Below are 20,566 nucleotides of genomic sequence, written 5' to 3' on the forward strand. Positions count from 1 at the left end.
TTAATTAGCAAATCAACACGTTGATGATAGAATAAAATTGCACAAAGTAATGATAGATTAGGTGAATGGGCAAAACTGTAGCAGATGGAGTAACAATGTATACACGTGAGGTTATCCATTTCGGACTAAAAACGGATAAATCAGGGTACGTTCTAAATGGTTTGAAGTTAAATACAGTGGATGTTCAAAGAGACTTGGACTTTCAGCCATAGCTCTTTAAAATACTACAAACAAGTGCAGAAAATAAGAAAGCTACTGGAATACTGGCCTTTTTACTAAGCGGACTGAAGTATAAGAAGACAGAAGTTACTCTGCAGGTATACAAAACCTTGGTTGGACTCCGTGTGCACTATGAGCAGATTTGGGCAACACAGCTTAGGAAGGATATATTGGACTCAGAGGTAGTACATCATAAAATGACACCTAGACTTCAGAGTTGTTATGAGGAGAAATTACTCAAATTAGACCTGTTTTCTCCAGAATTTAGATGATTAAGGGGTGAGCTGATTGAAGTCTTCAAGATATTAACAGGAAAAGACAGGGCAGACAAAGGTAAACTGTTTCCACTGATTGGGGATTCTAGGACTCGGGAGCTAAAACCTCGGGCCAGATTATTCAGGAGGGTTGTTAGGAAGCACATCTACACACAAAGGGCAGTGGAGATTTGGAACTCTCTTCGACAAAAGACAGCAAATGCTATATCGGTTGTTAATTTTAAATCTGGGATAGATAAGTTTTTATTAATCAGAAATATTAAACAATATGGATCAAAAGCATGCACAGACATAGTTAGGTCACAGATCAGCCATGATCACGTTGAATGGTAGAATAAGATTGAGGGACTGAATGGCCTACTCCTGTTCTTATGTTTTTATGATTCTGATCGTGTAAATTTTTGGTACAAATTTACTTTTTGTCTAATATAATTTTTAAAGAGTTAAAGGGAATATTAATATACACATTCTCAACTACAGTATTATTTAAACTTCAGTAGTCTACTGTTCGCAAAATACTTTTTCCTTATTCTCAGCACTGTCTGTAATTGCAAAAGTAGAAAGCAGTTTCAAATTAAATATTTACATGAAAATGAACTATTGGTAGATGAAAATTGTCACAAAACTGAATAGTGAATTTCTAAATGAATATCTAGAACATTAACCTGATCATTTGAACATATTTTGAATTGTACCAATCTAATCTTACTGTAATTACCTGTTTAGGGTCTTATTATCCATAGCAATAAAATAAATGCTGGGAAGTAACAGAGGGTAGAGTCACTTTAGAAATTATGGAAACTATTACGTGGGTCTCCTTGAAATTATAAAGAAATAAACTTCCAACATGGAATGCAAAATTTCATTGCTGTTATGGGGCCATTTTCAATTTTGTTTGTCTTAACTTGCTGAAAACCCAGATATACTGCATCCACTTCATTTCCTTGACCTAAGTTTCCTATTATTCTTTAAAGAACGTTTAATACAATCACATTTTTAGAAGGCTAATTATATTGCAGTTGCTGGATATTTTGCACATTTATGTATATTGTGTTTGTTGTTTCTTAATTTCTCTCATTCTCTCATCAATTTCATATATCTGGCTTCTCGTCTTGTGTTGTCTCATTTTATCCCAAAGTTGCTGTAAGTTGCATGTCTCAGAATCACTATAACATGAATGCCTTTTGGGGTAAAGCATACATTCTATCGATAATTAACCCTGCACAGTCTATGACAATGTAAAAGTGAGAGAACCTTTGGGTTTCCAGTTCATCACCATTACTTCATTATCTTTACCATGACTATTATAGTTATTCACCTGTAAGAAAACTGAGATACACAAATCACAATTTAATTTGAACAATCTCCCCTTTATTTGTTCATGGAACAAGGGTGCCAATTGCTGGGCTGTTATTTTTTCCACATCCCAGTTGTCCCTCTTGTGAAGTGCTTTCTTGAACTGCTGTCACCTTTAGAATCTAGGAGTGCCCACGGTGTTGATGGAAAAGGGATTTCTAGAATTTTGACCCATTGGCAGTGAAGGAACAATGATTCAGTAAAGAGCCAGGCTGGGGTTTGTGGTTTGGAGAGGAACTTTCAGGTGATGCTGTTTCCATGCATTTGTTGTCCTTATCCTTCTGGGTGATAGCTTTGGAAGGTGCTGTGATACGAACCTTGATGAGTTAACCAACAGTATGACATTGCATCTTGTAGATGGTACACACTAAAACCACTGTGTTTTCGTGGTGAAGTGAGTGAAAGTTGAAGGTGATGGATGGCATGCCAGTTAAGTCGGCTGCTTTGGTCTGGATAGTGCCCAGCGTCTTGACCGTTGTTGGACCTGCACCCATCCAGGCAGGTGGAGAATATTCCATTTCACTCCTGGCTTGAGCCATCAGTGTGCCTTATGAATTAGAGTAGGCACTGGGGAGTCAAGATGTGAGTTATTCATCTCTGACCTGTTCATGTAGGTACAGTATGTATATGATTAGTCCGTCTCTGTTTATAGTCAGTTGTAACCCCCAGCATCTTGATAGTATGGAATTGAGGAATTTGTTAATTTTGTTAGAGATGGATGTTCCACTTATCAGTCCAAGCCTTGACATTGTTAAAGTCTCACTCCATATAGACATAGGTGATCTGAAGTAACTTAAATGATGGTGAACATTGTGCAATCATGTATGGTCATCCTCATTTGTGACCATATAATAAAGATCAGGTCACTGAAGCAGCTGGAAATGGTTGTGCCTTGAATGATATCCTGAGGAACTCTGGAAGTGATGTCCAAGCTGAGATGATTTACTTCCAATGATCACAATCATCTTCTTTTGTGCTCGGCAACTTCTCGATTGTATGCCAGTATACCTCTTGTGCTTCTGTCTTGCTGGTGGGACAGACCATACCCAGAGTGATAGTGGTGTCCCAGACATTGTCTGTAAGGTATGATTATACAGAACATTGTCTGTAAGGATTCCCCAGATATTGGTAAAGAGAAGTTTGCAGAGTTGACAGTGCTGTATTTGCCATTGTTGTTTCTCATATCTTCATAGATGTTCGGTGGCTGTATAGCTTAATTCCTTTCTTTAGACTTCATAGGGGTTTGTGACAACTAAAACATTATTTGGTTTCAAGAATATGTCAAATATCACACTATGGGCTAATGGGATCAAAGGACGTGGAGAAAAAAAGAGGAACAGGCTACAGGGTTGGATGGCCTTCTCCTGCTCTTATTTTCTATGTTTCCATGTTAAGTAGCTTGCTCAGCTATTTCAGGGAGCAGTTGAGGCTCAGCTGTGGCTCTGGAGACCTGACCAGGTAAGGATGGCAGATTTTGTAAAGTGAGCCAGATGGGTTTTTACCGCAACTGACAATTAGACTGGCCTTTCTCGTAATTTCAGATTTTTTTGAATTCCCAATTCACCATCAGCTGTAGTGGTTTTCAAATCCACGCCCCACAACATTAGTTTGGAGATTTGGATTCCTAGTCTAGAGACATTACCAGTACACACTGCCTCGCCGTTTAACTCACCAGGTCTAAATAAAAATATATCATGGTGAGGTTTTAGTTCTGATCTAGAAGGAATGATCAGTTTCTTAACAATTAAATCTAAAAGTTATCAATTTTTTTGCAAATAAACAATCTCTTCATTCATCCATCTGGATGATGATGAAATTTTGTTACATCCTGTGTACTTCCTTCACACAATTGATTTTCTTACAGTAGTACTGAGGTTGATTTTAACAAGAGGAATTTGGAGTTATAGCGCTGAAGGACAATGCCCACTAGCAAAGCACTGTTTGATTGAGTCTCGTTTATCTAATTCAGGTTAGTCTGTTGCCCTACTGTGGAAATAAATTTGGGGTTGACAGGCAGCAGGAGAATGTGGTCAGGAGGAAGCTAAGTTAGACCTTCACCTGCTTGTAGCATTCACCTTGGCTAATTTCAAAGTTATTGAAGAAACTGTGTCATCAGCTGAGAACGCTTTAATCTTAAATATACTCAGAGGTGTTTAACTCTTTCTGTGCACAATTCCCATTGGATAGGGTATTAAAATCAAGAGAACAAGGGCATTTAGCACACTTGGATGAAGATGATCTTCCACCTGTTTAACTGTATGTATGCCGCAATCATATTAAATACATGATTTTCACTTTAGATTTGATACATAATATATTTTGTTTGGAAAATTAAAATATGAAAATTATGTTTCTTTTTGTTGTTGGAGGATAGCATAAATTTAATTTCATTTTCCCACAGCACTAATAAGCTTAAATTTCTTCCAATTCTCCAGAATAGAAAGCAACAGCAATTTTATTTTGAGACTTAAAAATGAAACCACCTAAATTAAATAAAATACGGAGTTCAGGGAGTGAGCCTAAGACAGTAATTTAATCTTGGGGTTCAGTTAATATTCATAAATCACTGATGTCATCTGAGCACCTTGATTAGGTTATAGTCTTGTTTCTCTTCAATCTTGGGTATTCATTTTATAATATGTCATTGTTTATGCATGTCAAGATGCTTAGTTGCAATACAAAGTGGAACACTTCCCTTCCCCTGTTTTTCACCTAGTTACGGTCATCAAAAGCTTCTAAGCTAGACTCTTGTATTTTATTTTAAACAAGAAGCTACCTGTTTCTTATGTATCTACGTGTATCTTATGATACACGTCTTAGTTTGTAAGTGAAAAACATTTTCTTCAATGCATCTTAGTTGTGCTGACGTACAATATGACTGTGTAATGTGGACCTAAGATTCACTATACAGCTTCATGGTAACTACTCGATGGGTGGAGTTGAAATTCTCCCGTTGCTTCAAATTAATGACTGTTTTCGGTCAAAGAGTAGTTTAATTTGCTGGATTTCTGTCCCCTGCAATAAGTATAAGACTGTCAAATCTCATTTTTTAACCAGCTTTGGAGAATAGTTCATGTATTATGTAAATAAAGTTGTTTTGTACTCTAAAGACATTGATATCAATGCAGTCTTCGTCACGATTTGAAGGTGCCAGTGTTGGACAGGGATCTCCAAAGTTAAAAATCACGCAACACCAGGTGATAGTCCAACAGGTTTATTTGGAAGCACCAGCTTTTAGGAGCACTGCTTCTGCATCAGGTGGTTGTGAAGTATAAGATTGTAAGACACAGAATTTATAGCAAAAGTTTACAGTGTAATGCCAGTGAAATTATTTGTTTGTTCAGTCTCTCATCTTTTAGAATGACTACGTTAGTTTCAGTTCTTTCATATGTAAATCCCAGAACTTTTATTTAAAGTTACATTCTCAAGTGAACTTTAACAATAGGTGCCATGTCAGCTCAGATAATGCATTGAAGGTGTGAGGTGCCCTGTGTGAGGCTGTCTGCGCTCCAATGTTCTGGTTGATTCTGTTTCTAAAAAAGGGATGTACAGAATCTTAGATGGATTCATGAAGTTTTTCAACTAAATAAAATGTAATTCTGTAAGTACAAATTCACCCCGTGTGTGTGTGTGTGTGTGTGTGTGGTGAGCGGAATGAGTCTCTGTGAGACAGTGTGTGTATGTCTGAGTGTAAAGGGATATTGGTCTGGTTTGTAAGAGGATGCGTGTGTGTATGTGTGAGTATATGAGAGAGCTTGTGTATGAGAGAATGTATGAGTCCATAGGAGTGTGTGTGTGTGTTTGTGTGTGCGTGCAGTGGGGTCACTTGTAGTGTGACATGAACCCAAGGTCCCAGTTGAGGCCATCCCCATGGGTACCGAACTTGGCTATCAGCGTCTGCTCGGCCAATTTGCTTTGTTGTCTGTCCCAAAGTCCGCCTTGGAGGATGGTCACCTGAAGGTCCGAGGTCGAGTGTCCCGGACCGCTGAGGTTCTCCAGCTGTGAGGGAACACTCCTTCCTTAGTGATTGTTGTGTGGTGTCCATTCATCCATTGCCGTAGCCTCTGCTTGGTCTGGCCAGTGTACTCATGTGACTCGGCCAATGTTGTCTATCTCATACGCTGCAGGCAAGGATGCCCTGAGGCATGGTACATTGGCGAGATTGAGCAGAGGCTACAGCAATGGATGAATGGACACTGCACAACAATCACCAGGCAGGAGTATTCCCTCCCAGTCAGAGAACACTTCAGTGGTCTGGGACATTTGACCTCTGATCTTTGGGTGACCATGCTTGGGAACATAGGAATGGCCTCAACCAGGACCTTGGACTCATGTCACATGACAGGTGGCCCCAGTGCACTGCAACGTACATACACACACACACACACACACACACACACACACACACACAGACCCTCTCTCAGACACAAGCTGTCTCTCATACGCTCACACATACACACACAGACACACTCACACCCACACACGCACCTTCTCATAGACTTCTACCCTGTTACACTCACACACGTACACACCCTCTCTCACAGACACTCATACTCCCCGCCCCCACACATACCCACACAAACACACACACGTATAAGTTTGTGGGATGAATTTGTTCTTGGAGAATTACATTTTATTTTGTTCAAAAACTGCATGAATCCATGTAAGATTCTGTTATTCCCTTTTTTAGAAATAGATTCAGTCTGAACATTGGGGTACAATCAGCCTCACACAGGGCACCTCACACCTTCAATGCATTGTCTGAGCTGACGTGGCACCTATTGTTAAAGTTCACTTGAGAATGTAACTTTTAAAAAAAAATTCTGGAATTTACATATGAAAGAACTGAATCCAACATGGTCATTCTAAAAGATGAGCGACATATCAAACAATCCAGGTCTTTTTCAACATTTCATTTCAGTTGCATCACACTGTAACAGTTTGCTATAAATTCTGTCTCTTATGATCTTATTCTCCACAATCACCTGATGAAGGAGCAGTGCTCCGAAAACTAGTACTTCCAAATAAACCTGTTGGACTATAACCTGGTGTTGTGTGATTTCTAACTTAGATGGAAATGTGTTGCTGGAGAAGCGCAGCAGGTCAGGCAGCATCTAGGGAACAGGAGAATCGACGTTTCGGGCATTAGCCCTTCTTCAGGAATGAGGAAAGTTTGTCCAGCAGGCTAAGATAAAAGATAGGGAGGAGGGACTTGGAGGAGGGGCGTCGGAAATGTGATAGGTGGAAAAAGGTCAAGGTGAGGGTGATAGGACAGATTGGGGTGGGGGCGGAGAGGTCGGGAAGAAGATTGCAGGTTAGGGAGGCGGTGCTGAATTTGATGGATTTGACTGAGACAGGCTGGGGGGAGGGGAAATGAGGAAACTGGTGAAATCCGAGTTCATCCCTTGTGGTTGGAGGGTTCCTAGCCGGAAGATGAGGCGTTCTTCCTCCAACCGTCGTTTCGCTGTGGTCTGACGATGGAGGAGTCCAAAGACCTGCATATCCTTGGTGGAGTGGGAGGGGGAATTGAAATGTTGAGCTACAGGGTGGTTGGGTTGGTTGGTCCGGGTGTCCCAGAGGTGTTCTCTGAAACGCTCCGCAAGTAGGCGGCCTGTCTCCCCAATATAGAGGAGGCCACATCGGGTACAGAGGATGCAATAGATGATATGTGTGGAGGTACAGGTGAATCTGTGGCGGATATGGAAGTTTCCTTTGGGGCCTTGGAGGGAGGTGAGAGGGGAGGTGTGGGCGCAAGTCTTGCACCTCCTGCGGTTGCAGGGGAAGGTGCCGGGAGTGGAGGTTGGGTTGGTGGGGGGTGTGGATCTGACGAGGGAGTCACGGAGGGAGTGGTCTTTACGGAATGCTGATAGGGGAGGGGAGGGAAATATATCCTTGGTGGTGGGGTCCGTTTGGAGGTGGCGGAAATGACGGCGGATGATGCGCTGTACATGGAGGTTAGTGGGGTGGTAGGTGAGGACCAGTGGGGTTCTGTCCTGGTGGCGGTTGGAGGGGCGGGGTTCAAGGGCGGAGGATCGGGAAGTGGAAGAGATGCGGTGGAAGGCATCGTCGATCACGTCGGGGGGGAAATTGCGGTCCTTGAAGAAGGAGGCCATCTGGGATGTGCGTTTTTGGAACTGGTCCTCCTGGGAGCAGATGCGGCGGAGTCGAAGGAATTGGGAGAATGGGATGGCGTTTTTGCAGGGGGCCGGATGGGAGGAGGTGTAGTCCAGGTAGCTGTGGGAGTCGGTCGGTTTGTAGTAGATGTCCGTGTTGATTCGGTCGCCTGAGATGGAAATAGAAAGGTCGAGGAAGGGGAGGGAGGAATCTGAGACTGTCCAGGTGAATTTGAGGTCGGGGTGGAAGGTGTTGGTGAAGTGGATGAACTGTTCCACCTCCTCGTGGGAGCACGAGGCGGCGCCGATACAGTCATCGATGTAGCGGAGGAAAAGGTGGGGGGTGGGGCCAGTGTAGTTGCGGAAGATGGATTGTTCCACATATCCTACGAAGAGGCAGGCATAGCTGGGGCCTATGCGGGTGCCCATGGCTACTCCTTTCGTTTGGAGGAAGTGGGAGGATTGGAAAGAGAAGTTGTTCAGGGTGAGGACCAGTTCAATCAGTCGAAGGAGGGTGTCAGTGGAAGGGTACTGGTCGGTACGGCGGGAAAGGAAGAAGCGGAGGGCTTTGAGTCCTTCGTGATGGGGGATGGAGGTGTACAGGGACTGGATGTCCATGGTGAAAATAAGGCGTTGGGGACCGGGGAAGCGAAAATCATGCAGCAGGTGGAGGGCGTGGGTGGTGTCCCGAACGTAGGTGGGGAGTTCTTGGACTAAGGGGGACAGGACGGTGTCAAGGTAGGCGGAGATGAGTTCGGTGGAGCAGGAGCAGGCGGAGACAATGGGTCGGCCGGGGCAGTCAGGTTTGTGGATTTTGGGCAGGAGGTAGAAGCGGGAGGTGCGGGGTTGTGGGACTATGAGGTTGGAGGCGGTGGATGGGAGATCACCCGAGGTGATGAGGTTATGGACCGTCTGGGAGATGATGGTTTGGTGGTGGGGGGTGGGGTCATGGTCAAGGGGGCAGTAGGAGGAGGTATCTGCGAGCTGGCGTTTGGCCTCAGCGGTGTAGAGGTCGGTGCGCCAAACTACTACCGCGCCTCCCTTGTCTGCTGGTTTGATAGTGAGGTTGGGGTTGCAACGGAGGGAGTGGAGGGCTGCGCGTTCCGAAGGTGATGCGGGGTTGTGGGACTATGAGGTTGGAGGCGGTGGATGGGAGATCCCCCGAGGTGATGAGGTTATGGACCGTCTGGGAGATGATGGTTTGGTGGTGGGGGGTGGGGTCATGGTCAAGGGGGCAGTAGGAGGAGGTATCTGCGAGCTGGCGTTTGGCCTCAGCGGTGTAGAGGTCGGTGCGCCAAACTACTACCGCGCAGACAAGGGAGGCGCGGTAGTAGTTTGGCGCACCGACCTCTACACCGCTGAGGCCAAACGCCAGCTCGCAGATACCTCCTCCTACTGCCCCCTTGACCATGACCCCACCCCCCACCACCAAACCATCATCTCCCAGACGGTCCATAACCTCATCACCTCGGGGGATCTCCCATCCACCGCCTCCAACCTCATAGTCCCACAACCCCGCACCTCCCGCTTCTACCTCCTGCCCAAAATCCACAAACCTGACTGCCCCGGCCGACCCATTGTCTCCGCCTGCTCCTGCCCCACCGAACTCATCTCCGCCTACCTTGACACCGTCCTGTCCCCCTTAGTCCAAGAACTCCCCACCTACGTTCGGGACACCACCCACGCCCTCCACCTGCTCCATGATTTTCGCTTCCCCGGTCCCCCACGCCTTATTTTCACCATGGACATCCAGTCCCTGTACACCTCCATCCCCCATCACGAAGGACTCAAAGCCCTCCGCTTCTTCCTTTCCCGCCGTACCGACCAGTACCCTTCCACTGACACCCTCCTTCGACTGACTGAACTGGTCCTCACCCTGAACAACTTCTCTTTCCAATCCTCCCACTTCCTCCAAACGAAAGGAGTAGCCATGGGCACCCGCATGGGCCCCAGCTATGCCTGCCTCTTCGTAGGATATGTGGAACAATTCATCTTCCGCAACTACACTGGCCCCACCCCCCACCTTTTCCTCCGCTACATCGATGACTGTATCGGCGCCGCCTCGTGCTCCCACGAGGAGGTGGAACAGTTCATCCACTTCACCAACACCTTCCACCCCGACCTCAAATTCACCTGGACAGTCTCAGATTCCTCCCTACCCTTCCTCGACCTTTCTATTTCCATCTCAGGTGACCGAATCAACACGGACATCTACTACAAACCGACCGACTCCCACACCTACCTGGACTACACCTCCTCCCATCCGGCCCCCTGCAAAAACGCCATCCCATTCTCCCAACTCCTTCGACTCCGCCGCATCTGCTCCCAGGAGGACCAGTTCCAAAAACGCACATCCCAGATGGCCTCCTTCTTCAAGGACTGCAATTTCCCCCCCGACGTGATCGACGATGCCTTCCACCGCATCTCTTCCACTTCCCGATCCTCCGCTCTTGAACCCCGCCCCTCCAACCGCCACCAGGACAGAACCCCACTGATCCTCACCTACCACCCCACTAACCTCCATGTACAGCGCATCATCCGCCGTCATTTCCGCCACCTCCAAACGGACCCCACCACCAAGGATATATTTCCCTCCCCTCCCCTATCAGCATTCCGTAAAGACCACTCCCTCCGTGACTCCCTCGTCAGATCCACACCCCCACCAACCCAACCTCCACTCCCGGCACCTTCCCCTGCAACCGCAGGAGGTGCAAGACTTGCGCCCACACCTCCCCTCTCACCTCCCTCCAAGGCCCCAAAGGAAACTTCCATATCCGCCACAGATTCACCTGTACCTCCACACATATCATCTATTGCATCCTCTGTACCCGATGTGGCCTCCTCTATATTGGGGAGACAGGCCGCCTACTTGCGGAGCGTTTCAGAGAACACCTCTGGGACACCCGGACCAACCAACCCAACCACCCTGTAGCTCAACATTTCAATTCCCCCTCCCACTCCACCAAGGATATGCAGGTCTTTGGACTCCTCCATCGTCAGACCACAGCGAAACGACGGTTGGAGGAAGAACACCTCATCTTCCGGCTCGGAACCCTCCAACCACAAGGGATGAACTCGGACTTCACCAGTTTCCTCATTTCCCCTCCCCCCAGCCTGTCTCAGTCAAATCCATCAAATTCAGCACCGCCTCCCTAACCTGCAATCTTCTTCCCGACCTCTCCGCCCCCACCCCAATCTGTCCTATCACCCTCACCTTGACCTTTTTCCACCTATCACATTTCCGACGCCCCTCCTCCAAGTCCCTCCTCCCTATCTTTTATCTTAGCCTGCTGGACAAACTTTCCTCATTCCTGAAGAAGGGCTAATGCCCGAAACATCGATTCTCCTGTTCCCTAGATGCTGCCTGACCTGCTGCGCTTCTCCAGCAACACATTTCCATCTCTGATCTCCAGCATCTGCAGACCTCATTTTCTCTTCAATGATTTCTAACTTAGTCTTATTCATGGTTTTGAGTTTGCTCCAGACCTTTTCAATGCTGCCTTTTACCATTGAATTCTCTTTTATAATTTACTTCTATATCGGACAATGTATTCTTAATTGCAAGATATTTATACTGCTATTTTTGTTAACTAGCAAATATGTTTCTAATTATGCAAAATTTTAAATATTGTGCAGAAGTGGCCAGTTTTTAGGTTTTGTACCATTTTCTGTGTGCCTGTACTGATTGTTCAGAGTCAGGCAAAAGTAATTGGTGTTGACAGAGTTGTTTCCTCTTTGAAGTGCAGTACCTGAGAAGAAGAAAATATTAAATAAACAAAACTATTAACAAGACCAGAGATTCCCCTAAGATTCCATTAAGACTGCCCCTCAGTCATGGTGCCTCAAGCATCATGGTTTATAACAGACCCCATCCACCAACAGCCATGTAACCTCCGATGGAATTCAGGAACAACAAAAGATTTATTTCTTTAAATGACCAATTTAGGAAGAAAGCGATCTGTAAAATTTCTCTCCCACACCTTTAGTGTATCAGAGCTAATTCAGGATCAAAGTTAGTCAAGGTGGAAAACTATTAAGAATGAAGGGAAACAACCAACGTTTTCTTCTTTTCCATTTAGTTTACCACTGAAATGAAGCAGATTTTCTTGCCCTGTGTTGTGCACCCGAGAATTATTTATTTTTTATTCGGTGTGCCTTTGTTCAGTATTAACGTCAGACTCACATCAATATTAGTCTATGGGGATGGTAAGGAGAGAAAAATTTGGTTTATCCAGCTAGAAGGAATGAAAGTATTTTGTATTTTGCTCAATGTGGTGTCTGAGGTCAGTGCTACTTCAAGGTACACACCTGACAAGTGTAAAGTCTCCTTAGTTCAGATGTTATTGTCTGGAGTGCAACCCAGGATTTTGGCTCTCATGGAAAGAAACTCACAAAGGGCTGTGGTGAAGGACCTGGACCTTACAATCAGTACAGTTTTGTGAAATACCTGATTAGTGTCTTACATAACTGGAATTCATCATAATTTGCAACAGTGCTATGTCACCTAGTTGTCACTTTCCCTTTATTGTATTAACTAGCTTCTATAACTTTACAGAAACATATTGAAGGTATAATTATAACCTTTATTCACTTTTCTTCTCCTGCGCATGTTCTTTTACACACAATTCATAATAACAGTCTATATTTATACAGTGCTTTTAACACCTGTTATGACCTGTGGAGGAGGGGTCATAACTCCCCCTTTTTTTAAAAATCATGTCTGGCAGTTGCAACAAATATCTTTTTGCCTTTCATTTTTCTAACTATCATACCTGAGGCAAACCCAGTCAACCAGCTCAACAATGAAGCAGATCCAACTCCGAGGTTCTATTATATTATCGAAGAAAAGTGACAATAAAGCACACGCATTCAAAATAAAACATGGATAATGAGCTAAGTGAGTGAGTGGTGAGCAGGCATATCTAGTACATACAGCAAAATAAAAGCCGTCACTGTTACTCTTTTTTTCAAAGAGTCTTTGAGTTGGATGAGAAAAAGCTGAATCCCAATGCTTTTTGCTGATTTGATTCCTCATGAATGACAAAGATCATAGAGCCCTCAGTAAATTCTTATCTATTGTTCCATGTTCCTTTCGCCTGCTGGTTCCCAAACTTGACATTGAAATAGATTGAGATAGGAAAGAAGAGATGTCTGTATCTTGGCTGTACTCCATCCATATTGCTTTCTTTCTCTTTGTTGCTCCAAGCAAGCTAATGAGAAGCGGTTTGTTTGTATATTGCCAGTCTAACTCCATTGTCTTTTCTAAATTAACTTGAGGCAGAGTCTAGAAACAATGCAGTCTATCTTTGACCAGGGACAATGTGAAGTAGACAAGAGGCCTGCTGAAGGTAAGGGTGGAGAATGTGGTGCTGGAAAAGCACAGCAAATCGGGCAGCATCCAAGGAGCAGGGAAATCGACGTTTCGGGCAAAACTGCTGTAATTTTCCAGCACCACACTCTCAACTCTAATCTCCAGCACCTGCAGTACTCACTTTTGCCCTGCTGCAGGTGAGGTCATACTGCTTGGATCAGTTTGGTAATGGCCTTGCAGTACGGTTCAGAGTGAGTGAGGTGAGTGAGTGAGTGAGTGTGTGTGTGTATGTGTGTATAGTCCTAGCATGTTCTGATGCACAGAACTGGCGTAGGTAATGAGGGGATGTGGGAGACGCTTATGAGCTTGGAGAACAGGAACAGTTTTCCGAGTAGAATGACCAGGACATTGAACAGGAGGAACATCATCTTCTGCATGAAGGAGTGATGTAGTGCCAGGCACTACCAGTCAGATAGGACTTAAGTGATCAATCATTGTTGTAAAATTGTTGGTGTTTGACATGCAAGGTATTTCTTCTGTTCCAAGAGGCAAATGCAGCTTTGGTGTCTTTCTTTTTTTTCGTTTTTGGTGTTTGTACACAAAAGTGAATGTTTTGAGGCAACTGAAGTTTTCACTTTATGTAATGGTCCCTCGCTAAACAGTGATAAAATGCTAGACTGCAATCAGCATTGAGGAAAGAGGGCCAATGACTTGGTGAAGGCTGGAAGATTGGATGTGGCTAAAGATGGGTAAGTAGTGTGGCCTCATGCTTGACCAGCAAAAGGTGCAGGAATATGCAGTCATATGTTCAAGGAAGTGTCAAATGTGACACTGGTTGGTGGATGCCGTGCCACTATGTTGACGCTGATGGACGATTGCCAATACTGGGTACACAGTACTGGATGCAATTCCAAAATGGTGAAAATGCCAGAGATCCCAGGATATCTTGGCAGTGGTGAGTGTATCCAGCTGTGCTGAGTGGGCACATCAACCAACGTCAGATGAGAAGGGTACCATGTAGTTAGTGCAGCATGTCTGTGATTGTCTTGCAAGAAAACCCATGAGGCCAAATGAAGAAAAACCCTCAATGAAACTCAACAAAATTCGACTTGGCTGACTTATGGTAAGATTCAGCCCAAAGTTAATATTTCAAGTTTAATATGACCTTTTGTCATGTTATGAAAGTGGTATTTTGCAAGGATGAACCGTGTCAGCTGACATATTGCCCAGGAAGCAAATTTGGATAATTAGCAGTTTGATGGAAATAGGTGATCAGTCTGATGGACAAGGAGAGCTTATAGAGTGCATGTGGAAGGATAGGAGAGAAATTCCAGAAAGCTGCACAGTCAGGACTAAGGCAGAAGGGAGGAGGATTAATTTCACCAGAGTGGGCTGATGGAAGGGAGAGATGAGGCGGAGACAATCTTGGTGACAAAGAAGTTCATGAACATCTCACACTGAATTGTCAGTGGTGAGTGTGGGGAAGGATTTAAGTAAATGTTTGAAGATGTTTATTGTGGAACAGTGGGAGATACAAGTGTCTCACTTCTAGCATCTGCTCTTGCCTTCTTTAAGGAATGCTTTCTGACAGCTTGATTGTATTCCATATGTCTGCTGCAGTTCAGTCAAGAGTATTCTCAGTTCCAAGTTAGAGAGTTGTGGTTTCAAGTTGTCCAAAATCCAGAATGGGTATTACCATGTCATACCGCATGCTTCATGCATTCAGTGTAACATTATCAATGGTGTCATCTTTTGTCTGTGACAGTAAAATGAATTACAATCGGCACTCTCAGGTAAGTGTAAAATACCCCATAATACCAATCAAAGGAGAGCAGGGATATTCTGTCTGCTATCTGAGCCAATATTCAAGCTCAAATAAAGTCACTCAAAACAGATTATCCGGGCATTATATCTACTCACGCCACCTCATCCACTCCATCCAAGAATTCCTGAAGACCATCAAAGACACCAAGATAGAAGAGGATGAAATAATGGTCTCCTTTGAAGTAACAGCTCTGTTCACATCCATCAATATCAACCTGGCCAAAGAAACACTGACTACACTATTAGAAGAACCAAAGACACATACAGCAAATACCACCAACTTCATCAAGGACAGTATCGTCAAGCTAATGGATCTATGCCTTATCATCCACTTCACTTTCAACAAAAAAACCTACATCAAGCCAATGGAACACCCATGGGATCTCCAAAATCGGGTTCTTAGCGGAGGCCGTAGTGCAGAGACTTGAACAAATAGCTCTGTCAACCATCCAACCCAAACTTTCGGTCTGCTATGTGGATGACACCTTTGTCATCACTAAATGAAACAAATTAGAGGAAATCTTCATGACCATCAATAATACCCTTACTGGCATAAATTCACGATAGAGGAGAAAAACAACAAGAAACTGCCATTCCTAGATGTCGCAGTAGAGCGAACAGCTAATGGAGACCTTCAAACCACTGTCTACAGGAAAACAACACATATGGGCCAAATACTGAACTACAGAAGCAATCATCCCAACACCCAGAAATGGAGCTGCATTAGAACATTATTTCAACAAGCCATCACACACTGCAGCACTAAGGAACTATGAAGAGTAGAGGAAAATCACATATACCGTGTATTCAAAAAGACGGGTACACAACAAATACAGTTCGCTGATTTCTCAGCAACAAAACCAAACAAGCAGTCAAAACATGTCCAGAAACCCTAGCCACTCTCCCCTACAACAAAGACATCTCAGAAATGACTGTCAGACTACTCAGACCTCTTGGCATTATGGTAGCCCACGAACCTACCACACTAAAACAGCAGCTAATGAACTTGAAGGACCCTAAACAGACAAGCAAAATTAATGTCATCTAGAAAATACCTTGCAAGAACTGTAACAAACACTACATTGGACAAAAAGGCAGAAAACTAGCCACCAGGATCAACTAGCCACAAAAAGACATGACCCACTCTCACTAGTATCTTTACATACAGATGAGGAAGGACACCACTTTAACTGGGATAACACATCCATCCTAGGACAAGCCAAGCAGAAACATGCGTGAGGATTCCTAGAAGCATAGCATTCCAACCGGAAATCCATCAACAAACACATTGACTTAGATCCCATTTACCACCCCCTGAGAAAAAGAACAGGAAATGATATCACCAACCCAAGGAAACCTAAACATACAAATAAAAAGTGGGCCACTCCACCAGTGCTTCAACCAGAAGCTCACTGATGATGTTACCTAGTATGGTGACGAATGTCTGAAACTGAATCTTCTAGCTCAGCGAGCAAACCTATATCCAGAACCTCAACCTGAGCTACAAATCTTCTCAGACCTCACTATTATCTCTAATGTTTACTGGAATGTGTTTTGTAAAAATTGGCTGTTTTGTTGTACACAGTGCATAAGTGATTACGTTTTAAAGTATTTAATTATAAAGCACTATGTGATATTTCGTCATTATGAAATTCGGATTACAATTTTTATTTGCTTTGGTAGTGTAGCATTCACGACTTTTACCCATTTATTATTAGGGATTCAGAATATTGACAGTGACAGTCTATATTCACAGTCCACCTCAATATCCCAGAACATGCTACCACCACTCTCTACATTGGGCTAGAATGGATAAGGAACAGAACAGTCAGCATCAAAGGACAACATGATGGCTTTTAACATTAGGGAGGCTGTTTGATAACAATATTCCAATAAAGATGTGTCTATGATGGAAAATGTGCCGCACAATTTGTGGCAAATTGAAGATCTGCCTACGAGAAGCAGAATTTTTCCTGAATGTGCGCTCTGGTAATTCTGGAGGAAGAGCTACATGTCAGCAAAAAAATTGAGTTCAGTTCCTTGCCAAAGGGGAACCATGATATCAAGACTCATTTAGCTGAAGGTCTCCCCTGTGAGCTCTGCCCACAGCTGGCTAGCATCTGGCACAACTCAGTTATTACTGTGTGAGGAAAGTGCAACCTCATCTAGCATTGCCGCATTGTTAGGTTGAAGTAGAGATGTGGGTACCAGTGGGTGGGGAATATGATCTTTGGAGAATTGAGGAGATAAAAGAAGAAAATAAGAATATGATATGAGAAAAGAAATGCCTAAAACTAAACATTTGAGTGAAAGTGAGTGTTTATCCACCACAATGTTTGCTATCATTGTTACTTTGAACAACTGTTACCTTGTTCAAAATTATCTAAGTATACTTACTGATCCGTAAACGCTCAAAGGATTAATATAGTTTAAAAATAACTCTTGGCTAGTGCAAGGACAGGAGGGGGTGATTGTTTAAACATTTAAAAGGACCAGTGATTTGTTCATGCAGGTTGCCAAGAAGAACGACACAAGCCACTGCAAGCAAGTAACAGCAGCTCTGCAAAGTCCTATTGGTGCCATACAAGTATCTGGCTGTGAAGAAGGCATTCACTTCATTCAGCTGTCGGAGAATTTTGTACCCAAGGACAGGTGTGTATGTTGTGATGGATCTTCGATCTTTTAATTATAATTAATCACAGAGAAGAATAAAGTCCCTCATGTAATAAACCTTTTGAGTCAAAGATCTTGTATCAAATAAGCAAGAATTTATACTGCATTATTTTTAAAACATGTTAATTGAAGCACTACAAGCGGAGTACTTCAAATATTGTGTTTTTCTGTTCTTAAATCCTTACCTCATTTACATTTCACTTACTAGAACTGAGGTTTAAGCAAATATAGGGTTCACTAAAGTAAATAAAAAATGATCAACACAAACATATTCAACATGAGGGTAGATCATAACTGAGCCTTGAGTTAATTGAATCTTACTTGATTTAAGAAAATTGCCATTATTAGTATGACCCAATGTATTTTTTATTTACATTTTAAGTGTATTGTAAAATTTAATTAAATTGAGTTGTTGATCTGGATGTTATAAATAAAATAGTAAAAATCATGCATATTAACCAGAATCCCCTTAAATAAACTCAATTCAAACTCCAAAAATAATTGTAAATAAGAACTATTTGCCTAAGCGTGCATAAAACAAAACTTCACCTTATGAAGTAACTTTTAATGTTCTTAAGCTACATATTGCAATTGTTTTGAAGTGATACAATGATAAGTAAAGATGCTAAGAATCATTCTTTGGGCAACTTTGCTGAAAGATTAAATTGAACGATGCCTTGAGTTATTTATGCATGAGTAGGAAAAAGCCTGTGGTAAGGAGGAGACGCCAATGAATGATGAATTGCAAAATGTTGTTGTATACTTGTGCTGCATCACTATTCACAGTGTAACTGGGATCTCATGCTTAATGATTGTCAATGATGGCCAACCAAGCTTTCTTGCCTAGAAAGTAAACAATTATTACTGTAGAAATACATGTCTTCAAGTTGTGATTTTTATGAGGAAATTATTAAAATTATTTCTTACATACCTTTCTGTCTCCTCCTTAATCTTTCTTTTGCTTGCTCTATTTATCTTTCTATACCTGTTTTGAGTTCAGTTCACTAATTCTTCTTGCTTCTCAATCCCTCCTATGATTGCTTCTCAATTATTTAAGGAGATGCACAATCCTGTTGTTCACTAACATTCCACAATCCTTTTGTCCTCACATGCAGTTTCCAGTCATGACAGTTTGTGGGCAAAAAGTTTAAATCTAGTTGTTTACAAGACAAGTACAATTATACATCCTTGCAATTTAATAAATGTAATCCCTTTCAGTGGTTAGTGTATTTATTTGTATTCTGGTTCCATTAGCTTGAAGAAGCACTGAGAGTGGGAATTTTGCCTTACAGCTGAGCTGAAATGGAATGTAATACATGTTTCTACCTGAACAGATAAATAGTCTAATGTAATATTTTTGTCACCATGGAGTATTAAAGTTTTTTATCTTCTGCATGTTAGAATACACTTACCTAGACTTAAAAACAATGTTGCTGGATCCGTTTGTTATGGTTGATCCTACTTGATGGTATTCTGAACCTTATGGCTGCATAATCTGTATTATTTGCATTTTTTAACTGAGGAAAGCCAATATCCTCGACCCAATCATTGAAAAATCCCTTAGTAGTGTAATCTGTTCCACTAATATGCATCATTTGGTGCAGCAAGCATTTTTTTTACATCATTTACTATTTAAGATGAAAAACAATGTCCCAGAATTTGTATAATCAGCAGATTGTATGTAATAATTAGACTAGGTTCCTAACTGCAATTTTGAGTCTGGAGTTTATGAACAATGTGTTCTTCAATTGACAGTTTTTATTGTAGAGCAATTGCTTACAATTACAGGATTAGAGAAATATTCAGCAAAGATATTGAGAAAAAAAACATTGAGTTAAATTATTTTGACATGATTCCTATTATTAAAATGAATGACAAAGTACTAATATATTAGAAAACTGAGCTTTCTTGTGCTCATAACTACTGGTGAGTTCAGAAGGATATATATCTGAAAGCAGCCATTTCATAAAGGCCACAGTTCTAAAATTGAAAATTTTGACCTGTTCAATTGTTTTCGTACTTAACATGGCTCCTAAAATAGTTACACAATTAAATATATGGTAGATTATTATTTTAAATCTTTGCATTTGATATTTTTATGTTATTACCATTTCCAAAGTACAAACTAGATATATTTGAATCAGTTAAGTTCATGATTTGTTTCTTTTTAGGATGAAAAAAGCCATATTCCACTGGAGAGCTGGTTGAAATATTGACAAATAAGTGGTTGAAATCTATAATTACTGTTAAGTTAGTATTCACTAAGCAATGGCAATAGATAGAGACAGGATTAGGCAGCACACTAGGGTCAAAGAAGTTAAAGTAAATAGGTTAGTAGCTTAAAATGAAGAAGGCTGTTTTAATGTGCATTGTAATAAAGTGCAAGTTGAAGTTTTGAATAACTTTGTTTCAATTCTCAAAATGAAATTATTATGATTGATTTGGGTGTGATACTGAGATGTCCTGGTACGAAAGAGTAAGCATCATGGAGACAGACAATTTCTGTTATGTGGAAGTCTCTAGATGGGGAGATGTGACCATAGTGTGGTAGTCTTTTCAAAATTGTGTGGTGCTTCTAACAGTCTGTTGTTGACAAAATAGCTGTAAATTAATCATGGGGCATTTATTTAGAGAATGGATTTTTTTACTTCTCCTATCGTCTTATTTCAAAACACAGTATCTGGACCTGGAACTGTAATAACATTAGAGAAGAGATCCTGGTTGGTCTTAAGCATTGCAGAACTGTTTTATACCTGAAAAACTATCCCCATTTTGGTTTTTCCAACTAGCCATCG

General features: G+C 42.3%; 1 protein-coding gene across 2 annotated transcripts in view; it reads left to right on the plus strand.

Annotated features, from left to right (window-relative positions):
• mgmt (O-6-methylguanine-DNA methyltransferase) overlaps positions 1-20,566 on the plus strand; it is a 422,264-nt gene that overhangs the window by 90,635 nt on the left and 311,063 nt on the right. For both annotated transcript variants that reach the window (XM_087998971.1, XM_087998970.1), the window contains one exon: positions 17,611-17,750. In XM_087998971.1, coding sequence (XP_087855097.1) covers positions 17,611-17,750 — 140 coding nt within the window. The remainder of the gene's footprint in view (positions 1-17,610; positions 17,751-20,566) is intronic.

The sequence above is a fragment of the Chiloscyllium plagiosum genome, unplaced genomic scaffold, assembly GCF_037043375.1.
Source record: "Chiloscyllium plagiosum isolate Xiang-an unplaced genomic scaffold, Cpla_swu_hap1 HiC_scaffold_22, whole genome shotgun sequence".
Classification (NCBI taxonomy): Eukaryota; Metazoa; Chordata; class Chondrichthyes; order Orectolobiformes; family Hemiscylliidae; genus Chiloscyllium; species Chiloscyllium plagiosum.